This window comes from Bombus pascuorum, chromosome 2 (assembly GCF_905332965.1).
Source record: "Bombus pascuorum chromosome 2, iyBomPasc1.1, whole genome shotgun sequence".
NCBI classification, from domain to species: Eukaryota; Metazoa; Arthropoda; class Insecta; order Hymenoptera; family Apidae; genus Bombus; species Bombus pascuorum.
The window spans coordinates 18239967-18257429 of NC_083489.1; the positions used below are offsets into that span (position 1 = coordinate 18239967).

Genomic DNA, 17463 nt, shown 5'->3' on the forward strand with positions numbered 1-17463 from the left:
ATTGTTGAAAGCCACTGGTTACAGTAAATTAAATACTTGGACACTAACGTTATTTTAAAAGACTCAGCTTTTTGTATACAAGTTATGTGAAAAAGAGGTTTGGAATTTAATCAGGCTGATGAAGAACCGATTAATCAAACCAATTTATCTTCTGCTACGTTCATTAAAGGTTGTACTGTTGGAATACAAAGAAAAAAGTATATTCAAGTTCCATGTGTCTGCCACAATAGGTTTGTTTTTCGTTTTTGGTAATAGAAATGAATCAAGAGCTTCAAGCTGGGATGGATAAATAGGTCGTTTAAATAATCCCCAGTATGAATTAATGAATGACTCTGTTAGAAGTGGTTCTCCAAGAAAATGAATGTCCCTGCATTCTAATGACCAGACTGATATTTTTGAATAATCTTCGATAGACGATTGAAATTAAATCAGTAAATAAGAAAAAGTAGATTACAATATACCTGTGAACGTCAATTAATTATTAGATCCAATATTATTAACATAATCAAATAAAAAACTAGTTAAATGGTAACAAATAAATCAAAAAGCAATATTCCTACTGTTGCATCCGATCAGCTTACTTTACATTGAAACGAAACGAAAATTATATATTTCATAACCTGCCACGATTAAAATTCAAATCCGCTTGTATAGTTACGCCCATCGATGCCCCGGGGGCAGAATCTTGAAGTACCCTAAGCTTCATTATATGTCGAGATTAAATAAGAACAGCCTAACCTAACGGGCACGTTTCATTTTCTTTCTTTTCACTTTCATAATGCTCATTCTTCTTTGATCAGTCCCTTTTCCAACTAAACCGTGACATCTAGTGGCGGCTACTGAGATACGTTTGAAAAATAATGGAGATTAATCAAAATTCCCCGCGTCACGCGTCTTCTTGGCCCCTTTCCTATTCAAAGTAACGTTAAAGCTCACTACGTCCTCACTGAAACGACAACAAGAAACTTTTTGTTAATGTTTTGTAGTTTTTGAAAAAGTTACTGCTTGTTGTGCAATGTTCTTCCATTTTTTTCTGATTCTGTTGCCATTCTGTTGATATAAGTTATTGTTTATTGCCTATTTTTGTTGGGAACATTAAAGAAAAACAAGAAATTTAGATTTACCTTTCTTATTTAACCTTTCAGATTTAACTTTCTTACTATAGTGCCCTAAACCTAACCTCTTTTCCCATTTTATACAGGAACTAAATCTTCCAAAGTAAGGTTAATACTTTAATATTTCGCTATTATAGTGATTGTTTTTCATACGGCAACATGTCGCGATAAACATAAGTATGTACATATTCCTTCAGTGTGTACAGTTTGGCGATTGTTTCACAACGCATTAGCACGTGAACAACGAAAACAAAATGTTCCATTGATTACTTTGCTCTAGTGTGGACAAAATGTTTCCACAAGTTGATAGATGTTGGGTATTATTTGCACGTGCACGTTGGGTATATGTAACGTGAAACATCAACAGGCAGCAAAATGAGTGAGAATGCAGCTTGAGAGAAAAATATGGTACGCTAGAAAACTTCCCCTTTCGAATGGACGTAGGTTAAAACACCGACAGAAAATATACCTTTTAATGAATCGCCTCGTGCACAAACCTCATCTGGTTTCGTAATGGAATTTCAAAACACTCGTCTCCATCTCCCATATAACGAGAATCTTCCACCATTCGAAACGCGTGCCTTTGCACGACCATGCGTATATTTTTCGTTAGACAGAAATTGCATTTTTTAATTCCCTACGCGTATCTCGAATAACAGGCGCTCATATCGAGTTACATTTTTACGCTGGGTAATTGGAGGTGGCGCCCTCTCTGCGCAATCGTGACGAAGGTAAATAAAATTCGCCAACCTGGGGATTTAATTGAACGCGAAAGCCCGTAGGGATGATGACCAAGGAAGAAGAAACTTAGGAGTTGAGAAGAGGTCAAATCAAGTCTCGTGAATCAGTTTCAGATAACGTAGAAGGAGGCTATGAACGGTGTGCTTAATTCTTATTCGGTCTAAACAGGTGTAATTATAGCTGTTCCATAGAGGTGAGCGGAAGATTTATTAAGTTACCGAAGGAAGCCACGCTTTCAGTGGCTATATATTATTCTGGAAATAAACACAGATAGGCTAAGTACTGCATAGCACGCGGCATCGTGCCTGTCATTGGTTTAATTGAATCGCCGATTAAAGGCTATATACATTTGAATTCTTGGAATTGTAATAAAATATCTTATCGCTATTCATAGGAACTTTCATAGAAACTGATCATCATGTATAAGTATCTATGTACACATTGATGGATATTGGCACAGTACACAGCCCCTCGTACAAGCATTATTATTAAAGACATTATCTATACTACTTGTGCTTTATATAAATATTTATTTATAATGTCTTATTTGCCTGCATTCAAAAACAGGACAAACATGATAGAATAGAGAACATGCAGCTAATAAAAATATTTTTTACTATTATCCTAAACCTAGGCAAAAGTATTGGTTTGTACACATTTTCACACTTTTGACAATTTTTATTTACACATATTATTATATTTTATTACAATGATAAATATATTGTCCATCACTTTATATAGCTACCATTTTATAAGCCTTTACCAACAGTAAATATGCGCGAGATACCATAAAAATTCATTTTCAACAAATTTAGGAAGCATTGATATCCCGGTCACGAATGAATCATGAAAACCTGGTATGTATCCCAGAACGTAGTGTTCGAGTGACGGTTCGTTTATGATTGGTACGACTCCCAGGGTGGTCGTTTAACGAACGGACTAACGGGCAAATCCTCACCACTTGCGTATGTACAGGATCCGGACGGTAGCAAAGGCTGTACCTACCAGCCGTCTCGCTTAGCGAGCTTAATTCGGTAGTACCGCGAGATATATTAATTAACGATGGCTCGACTTGCAACCCAATTTAGAAACAAGCACCTTGTTTGCATACAAAGGAGCGTTATACAACGAGTTCGCACCCTCGATTCCGTGCCGATATAAATGGTGTTCGTTGAAGAGGAACCACCCTGCGAGTGACGAGCAAGATGGTGGGGGAACCGAAAGAAATGCTGATAAAAGGTGTATTTAAGAGAAACTAGCAGTTCACGAAAGTATTTTAATATTTACCATGAAAAAGTTTTGTATTGTAAAAAATTTTGAAATTTCATTAATATGGCATAATAAGACTGGACTACCATGATTATATTACATTGTCGGATAAATCTGAAACTTTTTTGAGGTTACGTTTTTGAGATTACTCAAAAACAACATAATTGCTACATGGATAGAATAATAACACTGCCTAATAAATGACATAGGATTATTGAACTAAATGATACATATTTTGTTCCATTGTATTACTGAAAGATGTTGGAATAAAGTTTATAGTTCGCATTGGAAAAGATTTCGTACTTATCCGAAAACCCGATATTTATAAAATTTGAAACCAATGTGAAAACGTATGCAGAAATTGCGAATTTCATTAGCTACTGTACATGGAAATGGAACAGAAATGAAACTATAAAAAAGAATAATTTTATAGTAGTGAAAGAAAAACCATACAATACACCAGAAATATAAAACGAAAAAGAGAAGGAAATTGATGGTAGAGTGAAATAAGGAAAATGTGGAAACGAATGAAAAAAGTAAGACAAGTGAAAAATGTAAAAGAAATGGCAGAGATAAGAAACTGACAAAGGGAAGGGGGTAAACGGAGAGGAAAGAAGAACATGGAGGATGCAAACGTGGAAAGAGGGATACACTGAATGGGACTCGTTAAAACGCGTACAGAGTGTTTAAGGAAGGCTCTACTGTTGACCGAGTACTTGAGATGCACTTGTGTGCAGCTCTCGAGAATTCATGCACGAATAGAATGTGCTTCTTCTTCGCTGCTGAGTTCGCGTTTTCGTGCTCACAAATATCGCCGACTTCCTAGTACCAGACTTCCTGAATTTAATTAAGAGTTTCGACAGGTCACGCCGCGTTAACGCTTCCCATCTGGTCATGTTTAACCTCCCCTACGTGCTCAACATAGCTGAGAATTTTACTGGAAATTAAATAACGCGTAAAGTCGAAGTATCACAATTTTATAGATTATCAATGAAATTGGATATGCAATGGCTATAAAAATTCCAAATTCAATTACATTTAATACTTAGTATTATCTGAAGTAAAGAGTATTCCGAGAAAATTCGATATTTCGATCGATAAGTGTGCGAAGAAGAGAATCAAGACTCGGTCGATAATGTTGCGCACTTGAAATTCGATAAATCATAAAGTCTATGAGAAAAGTCTATATGAGATAAGTTCTTACCCAACGTCACTAGAAGATCTTTATGAGATGAATATGCTGATAGAAGTGAAAATTCTTATTACAAGTCGTTACTGAAACTTATGCGAAATTCGCCTAACTTTATTCATAAAAGCGAACATCAAGCTTTATTCGCATCGTTACTTATGCATACAACATGAAACACAGTGAAGAAGAGCTTGCTAAATAGGACAAAAGTGAAGTTTGAAAAAGCGTATTTCATATTTAAAAGTCGAATGGTCTGGAATTGTTAAAAACTATGCAAATAGTATTGAAGATATAATTGGTATACATTGAATAACTATGAAGATGTTGGAATATGTAATGTATATTATATTGAGCAGAAAATAGTCTTTCTTTTACAGCGTAAATATTCCAGTAGAGAAGACATAGTCATTTCGATCTTCTGAAAAAGCAACATGGTTCAATTCCACAGTCGGACGGGTTGCATCCTTAAAGGAGTTACTTATCAACCGATCAGCTTTTCAGTAATCCAATCACAGAGGGGGTTATAAACCTAATATCATACAGAACTTTATATTACACGTATACCAATTTTGAAAATACTTTGAATATTCTGTACAATTTATAGTATTTTTATGATTTAAATCTGAAAATTTAGGAATTATATAAATTACATTAATGACCTTTAGTAGATATAAAAAAATTACATTCTCTTGCATTTTATTTTAATACTTATCGATTATCAAACTTCATACTGAAATAAATAACTATGATTAATCACGGTATCTTTCTTTAGAAAGCAAATAAAATTCTAGTTATAGAAGGTTAGCAGAAATATCTCTATTCATAGGTAAAGCAAAAAAATTTCTTGATTACTCCACAAAACATCAAATCCGCGAAGAATTGGCGCGTGTTGTAGCGTAGCGTAGCCATAAGTACATCAATTTAGAGCTTCCCATACGGAGAGCGTATACACGCACTGAATTCCCGCGCAAAGGGGCGTGTTTAACTCAATTTTCGCGTCGAAGGGGCACGCTTCGATTCAAACGCAACCACCTTCAATTTATGGCGCGTTGTCGTCTCCCACGGGGCGAGGGGAATTTCCGTCACGGCCTTGGCTCAATTTCCGCCGAAGCTGCACCCTAAATTTCAGATAACACCGCAACTTGTCCCCTGCGTATCCTGTCTACGACAGAGTCCACCGAATTTTTTTCTCTAAAAAGTACCGAACCTAACCTCAAAACGAACTAACTCCATCAAACCTCCACGTTTGCCAATTAAACTTCCGAATCGATCAAGCGTCAAATGTATGATTGAATAACATAATTATAATAACTAACTTTATTGATACCCATTTCTATTACTTATCTACTTATTTTTACCCCTGATTGTCAAAAAAATAAATATAATCCATTTTTAAGATCTATTATCTTTTCGAAAACAAAACGAAAAGTGCACCTTATTAAAATCGAAAACATCAGAATATCTCGATATTTAATCTTAATATGTGATATATTTAATACCTAATCCCTAATATTACAATCCTTGTAATACAGGCCATTTTTTCCATATTTTTTTTACCTAATATCTTCTTTAAGACGTAAACAGTATCCTGTGACCATGTGACACGCACAATCACATATTTGATACATAAAATAGAATTATTCTGCAGTCGATGGATTTGATAAATCTAGATTATGTTTCTACTAACTACGAAGAAAATTATAATAATGTGAATTGACGAATTCATTAAAAACTAAGTTATAAGAAGAATTTAAGAAACCTCGCCACACCTCCAGCCTCCTCTATATCGACGCGGTCGATGCAGAGCATTTATCTGGCGGAAGTTAGACGGAAGTGGGAGCCAAAACCCCGGTATATCCCGATGTTCTCCGCGATCTGTCTCACCGGTGGTGTTATAGTTCGGTTTACGCTCGAGGCAGCTTCCAGCCTACCTAACCTATAATAGAGGGGACGTTGAGCATTTAGCTTATCACGGTCGACTATCTACCGGTGGCATACGCCTCCGTTTAGTGCTTTTCGCCCCTCCAGACGCGAGCCTACGATAGGTATACGCGTGCACGTGAGACGCACAGAGATGGTGGAGGCTCTTAAATCAGTCGCTGGTTTGCCTCCGGCGGCTGAATTTAAGCTAAAGCGTTATCAGAGGGCTGGAGGTGAGACTGGACCGGAGATAAACCTTGTACGCTACGAATTAACAGCGTAACGGAGTGGGGAAACCGTTTGTCCGATGCGTGGATCATTGGTGAAATGGGAAAGATGGTGGGGGAAACGGTAGGAGAGGGATAGGGAGAGAGAAAAAGCGAGGGAACGAAAGAGAGAGAGAGAGAGAGAGAGAAAGAGAGAAAGGGATTGGATTGTTGAGAGGAACTTAAGGATTCTTGCAGAGTTGGGAGAAGTTGAGGTTTTGGAAGATATCGCGGTGCTGGTTTGATGGTATTCAGAGGATATGAGAGATGTGAATTATGTTATGTTATTTTATGAACTCGCCCTTCTTTTAAAATTGCTATAGAAAATGTAGTAACGCAGGGAATTTCTTTTTGAACAAGAGATTGCACTAATGAGTTCGAAATTGTGAAATGAATAGAGTAGTACTTTGAGATTAAGTACCTTTTTGGAAGAGGGGTCGCTTTTGATGAGGAGGGCAACGTAACGCGAAATTGTCGGTAAAAGGAGGTACAAGGCAGCTCTTTAATTATTCCTAAGATAATGTTCATCATACTCTGGGTAAGCTTGTAATGAAACGGTTAGCACCAGCATATACTTAAGGAGGAAAAGCTTATGGACTATGTTTAAGCAATGTAGTGATGAATAATTCTGTGATGACAATATCGCATAAAAATCACAATAACCGAATAAAAATAAAAAATATTTTCCAATCTTAAATTCTAACTTCAAACGAATTCTTCAACCGCTATTATTATATTTTTTAAATTAAAACATTTCTAAATCTAAAATCATTAGAAACATAACCTTTATTTCATATAGCAAATTGACATTACCATAATTTCACTTTTTAACTGAAAGTCCCATTATCTAATCTACAAGTGCTTCTTGAACACATTAGAATGTGCATTAGAACACATGTCAAAGAGCACGCTGCATTAATTAAAGCATCTCACAGAAGAAGCCACGTATAATCAATAGATTGGAAAGGTTTACGATCGGTCGTCGATCCTACTCACGATTAATTGACCTTTTCCCTGGAAACTGTATGGTAACACGTAAAATTCGCCCCTGAGAAGGTGCGGCTAGAGCTTGTCTCCTTTCTTGTTGTTTCTCCCTTTTCGGTCATTGAAAAGCAGCTGCTTACGAGTGGTTGCCTAAAATACGAGCTATATACTCTATATATAACGGAAGTGGTTCGACGACTCGATCGATCAATGCAGGAAAAAAGGAAAGGGAGAAAGGGATAGGTATATGTATAGCTAGTTTTATGGCGTGGCGTGCAGATGGAGCCTTGGAATCTGCGAACCATAAAGACGACGCGACGGCCAGCTCCGATTTACGATGAGAAAAGGGGGCATAACCGAAGCGGATCGTAAATCATTTGGTGTTCGATACAGCCGGCCCGTTCACGAATCTGTAATCTTCTTTTAATTGATATAGTGATCCTACATGTGAGCATCCCTAAGATACAAGCGTTTAAACGAGACAGGTCAGAAAAAGTGGATTAGATAATGATTTTTTCTTCTTAGATATTTTAATATCTTTAATAGTATGAACAATGTTTTTAAAATTTTAAAGCGGGCGAAAAGATCTAAATAAATAGACAATTTTGATAATACGGGATTGGTTGACAATATACAGCAATTTAAAACTGTGCCTCTATAAAAACTACTTAAGATATTTAGTGACTTATGATATTTGTCCTCTGTAGTTTCCATTTTATACAATTCACTAAGCACGTATTTCAGATAGAAAATCCGTATGTTTTTGACGTAAAAAGCGCAGACATAGAATTTTTATTAGTTGACTCATCGATGTGTTCTATCGCGGTCGTTATTAAAATCTGCCGATGCAGGACGAAAAGGAAGATCCACGAGATGAAAGTGGAGAAGAGAGTAGAAAAAAAGGCGACGGTAAATCCAGATTTAATAGAGAATTCTCGTGTGAACTTTCTTCCATATTGTTCGTAGTCCGGTAACCCCAGGACCTGACGTCGGCATATTGCATTATCGCTCGACTTATGGGAACCCATATTGAATATGATGCTGCAGAGGTCGACACAGAGGCCAGAGGGATCGCGCGAAAAGCATATTTCAAAAATAAGGATAGTCCAGTAGGGACGGACTACAGTCGTATTATACAAGATGGCGCGAAATATGAAAAGAGGAAGATATGCAAGGAATGATTTGAAAAGGGAAACGCATTAAATACTATCAAAACAAAACTTGAAATCTACTGGAGTAAATCGTGTAAGTTGAAATCTCGTTATTTTATAAAAATTAATACAGAAAAAAAGATTTAGAAAATCCTAATTCTTCACATATGTAAAACCATTTCCAGACTAAATCTACAATAAGTATAAGTTATGCTTGCTCGATAATTACTCGGATAAAATAATTAGATTATAGAATCATATAAATAAGACTTCATTATCCAATTTATTTTCCAAGTTTGGACCACCATAAGCCAATTAGATGGATGAAAATTGTTATGGAGAGAGTAAATGGATTTAAAAAATCCAATGGCAAATGTATGTAATTATTCCGAAATTATTACATCCATTCAGTGACCCTAAATACTGTTAAAGCGTTAAAATTTGCTTCTCAATCACTAAAAACGCAATTCAACGACCAATCCCTATAATTATAGGTTCCCTGTGGAAAACGCAAATCCCAGAAATCCCATCGAATTAGTCCACCTTCGAAATCACCCTCCGCATCGCTCTTTATTACCCAAATACGTATCAACAGTTTCCCCTTCCGTCACTGGACAAAGCACGCCTATTAACAATATCCCTGTGACCATTTAACTAAGCAATACGAACGATATCTGGAATTTCAACCTCCTCAGGTAATGATATCCTAAATCTTAAAACTACGTTTCATTCTAAAACAAATGTTTCTCTTAAACATATATATAAAAGTATAATTATTCTTCAATATCAAAAATATTAGAACCACGCCCTGTAATATGACCTAGAAATGGCACAAATTAAAGACGCATAGTTGTAACAATAATTATATCCTTTTTAAGAGAATAATTTCAATAATAGAAACATTCTTGTCGTACCCAGAGTTTTCAAAATAAAAATTCCAAAGGATCATCAAATATATACACGGTGATTCAAAAATAAGGTTGAAAAAATTAGTAATATACCGAGTATTCATACAAAAATGTTTTTCCATTTTGCACCACCGACCTCCACAAATCAGGTCCCAAACAATATCCCCCAATGCGCCCCATTTTTCTCCCACCAAGAAAGTCTGGAGCCCTCAACAACAAGAAACCAAGAACAGAGTTTTTCCACGTCTCGATCATTACCCAAAGTGTTCATTCCACAAAGACATGCGTTTCCCCTGTCTCAGAGATACAAGAGACCAAGGGGTATGAGTTCACAGGGGGTATTCGCGTTATGGTCAACACGTTCGCTATAATAAAACTATTCCTGTCGCAGCTCACGGTACGTACGCAGCAGAGACGAGCCTACTAGAAGGGATGGACAAGGGGGCAGATCCTATGGGATATAAATGCCGGCAGGGTGTTTCTTTGGATCGTGGCCGGCTACGTAGATTCAATCACGACCCTTCCTATACCGAGTGACCTCGCGGCTCGAATACCAAACAGACCTTTCGTCCATAGTATTAGAACGTCCCGACGTCTTTGATCGTGACATGAATCCTCACCAAAATTTCACCTTCTTTCGATTCTACAACCTGAACGTACTGGTAAGAAAATTGTCTGTAAACTATACAATAGTATATACACAATAGGAAAAGAGTTGTTTCGTTTCAGCTCAATCATTTGTACATTGTTCAGTGTCTCAGGTTCAATGTGATCTAAATTTAACTAGGCGGTAGATATTTATGTAAATCAATAATTTGACAAATGCATTTAAAGAAATGGATCTCTTACGCAGAGATTTACTATACCCTTGAAATATTCCTATGACTATAAATATTGATTATATATTCAGGGCTGCGTCTATACCTTTGGAGAGTCTAGACGCAAAATCATCATGAGGCCTAATTAAACTTCAAAAATTAACGTAGCCCCATAGAGAAGGAGATCTCAGCTTACACTTAATGTGCTTTAATTTCCCATAAAGATGCATAATCCATTAATGACAAAGACAGTAAATAGATATAGTCAAAATGAACAACAAATATCTATTCCTTTTTAAATGCAGGTTTGTCTGATTTTATTAAAATTTATGCGATCACCGTACTGTCTACTAAAGCAATGAGAGCAATGAGGGTAAAAAAGTTTCGATGGAGACGAAGTTACCTCGATGAGGGACGCCATTACGAACATCAAGAGAAACGATAAGGCGACCGTAAAGAAACGGTAAGAGAGAGAAGGTTTATTCAGGACGTAAAATTAAGTTACGACCGAACATCGAGGATTAACGATTTCACCGTGGTCTCTCTATTTGACTGTATTTTAGGATTGTTTACCCGGAACTTTGTTCCCGCGGTTTCGACCCGCTCTTTGATCTCCCGCCATGGCGACAGAGGGAGCCATATGGGGTTTCGACGAACTGGAGCCGCGAGACGACATTAATGATGAAAGAGGTAAAGGGGATTCTAAAGTATTGAGTGCTTTATTACTTTATTACTGCTCCCTTATGCACTCTGGTAGAGATTTTTTTCTTTTAGGAATGTGTTTTAATATTCACATAATCATTTTTATTTGGTTTTCATACATAAAGATTTGTAACAGTGCTATTTGAAGGGCTCCTTAAATTAGTTACACGCATAGACATAGAATATTTTAAATAACATGTTATTTATCATTTTTTAAATTTATTACTGTATGCATTTAATAAATAGATTCTCTGAGGATCGGATATGAATTTTTTGAAATGCGATGGTCTTGTTTAATGGAATTACAGCGATGTTGGGAATGCCTAAATTAAGGTGTGAGTAAATAAGTTTAGAAAATGAAATAAAATTGATTGTTTAGAATGATTAAAACACAAAATATTAGAACCATATTGAAGTATGAATTAGAGAAAACTACAATGTGTTTGACTTCAATAAATTGACATGCAGAATTTCTAAAATACTCAGAAAAGATTAAAAGAGAGATAAATAAACTGTATCCTCTTTAAGTAATTTCATCAAATATCGTTACTTTTGATAGTCTACTAACTCCTCAAAAGTTAGAAGCTCCAACAAGAATTCCTGTTAAGTCCCGTTAAATACACCTCATCTCTTGATCACAATACAAGTTCTCTCTTTCCTTGTTCCACAACGAAGCTCCATTGCGTCTATATCGTCTTGAAATCAAGCTTTCTTCCCTGAATCGAGCTTCATCGTGGTAGACGTCGTCTACATCAGACAAATACCTCAGACAAATAGAAAGCGGATCTTTGTTCTCGGAAGCCTAGAAAGCCAACCACCCGCGGTGCAATCTGCACCTGCAGCCCGGCAACCCGGCGTACATGGCTGTCGGCTGGCAGGATTGGTTGCTGACATTAAGCCCTGCCGAGTAGGAATGGGACCAAGTACATATGTATGCATGCGATGAGCCAGTATTTAAACGTTACGATATACCGAGTGACTCAAAAGCTGCGTACATTTGAAGAATTTTGTTTCGAATATTTATAACTATTTGACTTAATAATTATTCTTTGTAGATCAATTTGTCTAGAATCTATTTAAATGTTATGTAATTTGTATATTTTTAGAAATCTTTATTATACATCTTTATTATATACTCTTATATTTCCGGAAATTAATAACAGACTGAGAAGTCATAATTGATCCGTTATAAAATTAAATTTTGTATTTCTAAATTAGTAAAATATGATAAAATTAACAATTGTAAAATAAAATACTTCCATTTTCAAATTACCCCATACACTCGAAAATCCGTAGCTTTTCTTTAAAAATTTCTTATATCGTGGTTTAAAAATAAATAAATCATGATATGACTGAGATTTTTCGGATACCATTTTTCTCCTAAACGATCCAAACTTTTCCATCAAAATTCCATCATCCGTCCATAAAACCCGATACCACTAAAGACCACGAAAAGTCACTAGAGCCAAAACGACGGACCAAGTCGTCCCTGTAGAATCGTTTTATTGCCAGGACGAGTTTCTAGCCTGGATCGTCTTCTCCGATCATTTTTCTCAAGTACACGTCCCTTGGAAGCAACGTCCACGATCATCCCCTCGTCCCATTGGCTGGGTACTTGGTATTCAGTCCACGACGTACCATCGAAACTCGAGCGACCTCTGCGAGAGCGAATCTTCGACATAGCCTCGAGAAAACCGTTCGTCTTGTTTGGTCCACGGTCTCTCTCACTTCGTATTTCTCATTCTCTTTATGTTCATCCAAAGAAAAGGATAAATAAATGGGAAGAGAATGGAAGCCTGCGGTAACGGCGAAAATCGATTCTTCTATTGTGTTGGTACTCTCTCTCTCTCTCTCTCTCTCTTCTTTTGAAGCCGGTGATAGACATATTTCTTTGCATTTGAAATTTTTGGTGTTCGAAGAATTTCATGTAAGTTGAAGGTTAGTTTTCTGGGGAATTATTCTTGTATAATGAGATGGAGAATATATTACAAGATTATATTGTTTCTTTCAATTTTGGATTTCGATCATTAACAAATTGTAAATTAATGATCAATACACAAATCATTTTGAATAAAACCGATATCAAATATCTCAATCAATACAAATTCAGTAGATTAATAATTGGTTCTTTACTAGTAATTTCCCTTCTCACATTTTACCCTAATAAGTACCAACAAAGACTTAAATGGTGAAATATAATCGCACTATGAAGAAAAAGTTCTATTAATCTCACTTTCCTTTACGATCAAGTCATATAAACATATAACTTAACCTAATCCACCCATTGCAACAGATCATCATAACATTTCTAAGATGTTACACATACTGAAAGTCGCTGTGTCAATGAGAATTCTCGCCACGGTATTCCCTTCGTTTCTGTTTCCTCCGGAAACAGGCTGCTAGTTTAAGACAAAATTAATATTAAGCATAATTGCGAGAGTGGGATGACTAAACACGCTCGTAGAACTCGGGTAAAACGTATTATATCAGACCGGGGCAAAACACGTCCGACGTGCGCGAACGAGACATTAGTTCGCCACGCGAAGGATTACCGCTAACGCTGTATCTCCCCGTTAATCCTGATTTAGGGATTCCGGCGTGTACACCACCTAACCTATTCGTCGCGAATTAAGATACCAGAGGCGCAGTCGTTCTCTGCTCAGACACAGCTTATGTCAAACTTAGGGATTAGCTTCTGACATCTACTTTCTGTGCTTTTCATCGACTGACAGCTGGTTAGTAAGAAAATCACGTAAAATGTATCATATATGTACGTTGAATATAACATAATGCGTGTTTTTCTAGAATGAATAAATTGAACTTAAAATGAGAAAAGATCGCATGGTATTATTGAGATTCTTGTTGGGAGAGGTTAGGACGGTTACATATGTAACCAAGTGTCTTTTGTTCGGTTAGGTTTGAGAGTGAAAATTGATAACTCTATGGGTAAAACAGATATGAATATCGATACAATAATAGTAAAGACGAATGGTATATAATAAAAGAAGGATAAATGTATTAAATTGACGTAGATTTTTTTATATTTAAGATTAGGAAGATTACTTTGTACGTACTTAATACAAACGTTTCTAGGGTGATCAAATTTTAAAGAAGATTAAATTTCGAATAATATAACCTATACAAGGTTCGACTGAAATGTTACGTACAAATAAGTTCTAGAAAGTAATCAATCAATCTAGGAACTAAATTCTTAAGCTGTTTAAAGTTCTAGAATTTCTTCAAAGAACTCAGAATACTATTCTCATCCTCATCAAAATCACAAATCTTTAAACTGTCACCAAACTTTGCGACTAAATTCTACCTAACTCTACCTAACCTCAAAGCCATTTATGAATAACAAACCTGTCTAATTCACTTCGCCTCATTTCAAATTCAATTCCTCAACTTTCTTAATTCTCCCTTCCATAGAAACCTAGAGCGAATTTTCAGGTTTTCACGGGGATGCGTCTCACCCGGTGAAGATGTTGACACGAGACGGCCGAAAGGCCGATTCACCAGACCCATGGAGGGTTAACCGGGTTGACAAGGGTAAAGTAATTGATACTGACGCCGGAACGGCTGACCGAGGAGCGAGTACTAGCGGAACATCCGGCGGAATTATAGGATTATATTAATACGCTCTTTCACCGGGTCCTGGTCGCCGTTTACACTTACTACGCTTCTTCGGTGTGCCAAAAATAAATTCTCTTATTAGAAACTTTGGAGATCTTTGAAGAGTGCTATAAGAGGATGGGCAAATTAAAGCCAAATTACAATTCGAATTATAGATTCCTCGGACAAATTAATAAGTTAGCTGATTTTTTATTTTTGAGTTACATTGACTGTCTTATTATCAATTCATTGATCAATAAGAATGCCCTTTTAATAAATCAATAAATCAATGCACTTTTAATTTACTCATTTATTGAAAGAGATAAACAATTATTCTATTATTTGCTAATTATACTAATTACATATCTTATTAAGAATATTTTAGCTCACAATTAATAAGGTCGCAATTAATCAGGTTAACGAGCTGAATATGTTAAATTAACTAAGTCAGTATCTTTAGAAGACCTTTTTCTAGAATTGTAGTAATTGAAGATTTTCACGGAAACTATAGTGGGAACGTAAATGTAATAATTTTGTAGAATGCAGAAGGGTGTGACTGTGTCTAACAAGTGTAAATGCCGGCTGCATAGGACCGTTTGCACACTAACTGAAGGGTGAATTCTTAAGAGTGAACAAAGCATTTAGAGCGAACATATTTAACGAGACTTTGGAGAACACGTTCATTAGGACTATTTAGGGAATCATTATCAATAATATTTTTGAAAAATATTGTATACTATTCAATTCATTAATACATTAAATATCTTCAACTCAAAATTCAATCAAATCTTTTAGATTAATACCAATAGAACAAAACAACAACAAGATACAATAATATAATAACAAAAGAATTTACAAATAATAATAAAGAAATATTTAAAAGAGAAGATAAATTTTATTACAAATTCTATTCTTTTTTCATTACTCAATTATTTTTTGACTTATAAACTATTGTTGAAATTATACTTAAAATTGTTTAAGTCACACTTAAAACAAAATTAAAAAAAAAAACCCAAAATAATTTTCATCGCTGTACTTAGAGGAAGCACACACCAACCATGCATTAAACTCCCTTCCAAGGCACTCTAACTCCAAACTCTCGAGGGAGCTGATGATATCAAACTCTAACATCATGAAAATCTACCCATCCAGAGTGGAAGAAAAATTACCTGATGTTCGCGAATCCTATTCGATAGTGCTGCACGTTGATCATATGCCACCTGACGCGTTCGCCAGTGTAAAACCGCGTGTGAGACAAACGCCTCATCCTTCCACGATCCACGATATTCGAAGAGTTGAAAAAATTGCAAGTCCACCGCGTACAATGGTATAGAAGGAAACACTGTACGAGTAAACGCCTCCATGATCGCCGCTACGCGGCGAATTATCGTCCACGTACTCCCCTCGACGCATAAATCCCAATATCGAGCCGAGCTAAGCTGCTTGCCATTTCTCTTTGTTTATCCTCGACTCTTCTGTGCTCGAAATTCAACGACAGTGTTTCGTATCACATTTAAATAATATTCTCTTTGGAGATGTTTATCCTTGCATTATAGTTTGTAAGAGTATCAGGTAGTTTTGTATATTGTTATAAATTATTCATATTTTGGTATAAAAATACTTTTTATATTTAATATAATTTCAGTGTTCACATATTTATTTGGTTTTTCCATAGAGGAACTTAGTTTGTTAGACAGAACTGTGGACAAAATTTTGTTAAAGAAATAAAGCACAAGAAACTTGATTTATTTTTATGGCAAATATCTTATACACTCAGAATAATTTTCCTAGATAAATAAAATAAGAAACAAACGTAGGAAAATTCTGTGCCTTCAGTTTTATGGAAGAATATTTAAATTACGGAAATTATTTCAACCTTGTGAAAATGCAAAGATACAAAAACACAAATAAGATCGCTAGTGAAATTATTATTGTTATTAGCATCATTATCAAATTAATATAATTCAATCAATCGTTCAAAATGGAGATACAAATTGAATTATGTTTATATTATTATAAAAGCACGGAATTTTGATCTCTACATCTATTATTGTTGTCCCAAGAGTTTCTTTTGCTTTACAAGGAAATAACATAAGAAGCATAACATTTTTTGTTTTATAATTTTATTGAATTACGTATGATCCATTTTGTTCTATTACAACAAAATGAATTATACATTTGTTCTATTACTAAAAAATGGATCATGCATAATTCAATAAAATTATAAAACAAAACATGTTGTGCATCTATTATTTCCTTACAAAAGGAAAAGATCTTTTGGGACAATCTACTAAATAAAATTCTTTTATCCAGCCATAACACTTCCCAAAGAATAAAATCCAAAAGAGAAACTCGTTCTTCACCATACAAGCTTTGTCAACATTGTAACCCCTTCCATTATAACATTTTCCTGGGATTCTAGTGACTCCTCCATTCAGAAATCCACCAGATGACTCTTCCAACAGCACTTCCACACTATCGTCATCCACTGCATTCACCCCCGTAACACTTACACCACCCTCGAACGCGTAAACCATAACCACTAGCAGGAAAATGGTAAACAATAGTAGATGATATTCGCGTTATTTCGTTAGGACGAACGCGAGGATCAGGCGACCGGGCGAGCGTCGTGCGAAACACTAGCTAAGGACATGGTATAGCGGGGTGCATGATGGTCATGGGGGCGCGCCCCTTCACGCACAAGGCCCCCTCGCGCGGCGTGCATCGAAGTACATTCGATACGTTGTCCACGAGGGGTTCCCTCGACTACCCATCACAGCCTATGACT

The 17463-nt window shown here is 35.9% G+C and overlaps 1 protein-coding gene across 3 annotated transcripts in view; it reads right to left on the reverse strand.

Moving 5' to 3' along the window:
• Nucleotides 1-17463, reverse strand: part of LOC132916239 (prickle planar cell polarity protein 3-like) — a 117284-nt gene that overhangs the window by 32192 nt on the left and 67629 nt on the right. The window contains exon 1 of one of the 3 annotated variants that reach the window (XM_060976058.1): nt 15845-16254. The exons of the other annotated variants lie outside the window; for them this stretch is intronic. Within the exon in view, the coding sequence (XP_060832041.1) occupies nt 15845-15942 (98 nt within the window). The 5' untranslated portion in view covers nt 15943-16254. Of the gene's footprint in view, nt 1-15844; nt 16255-17463 lie in introns of those variants that run through there. 3 annotated transcript variants of the gene reach the window in all.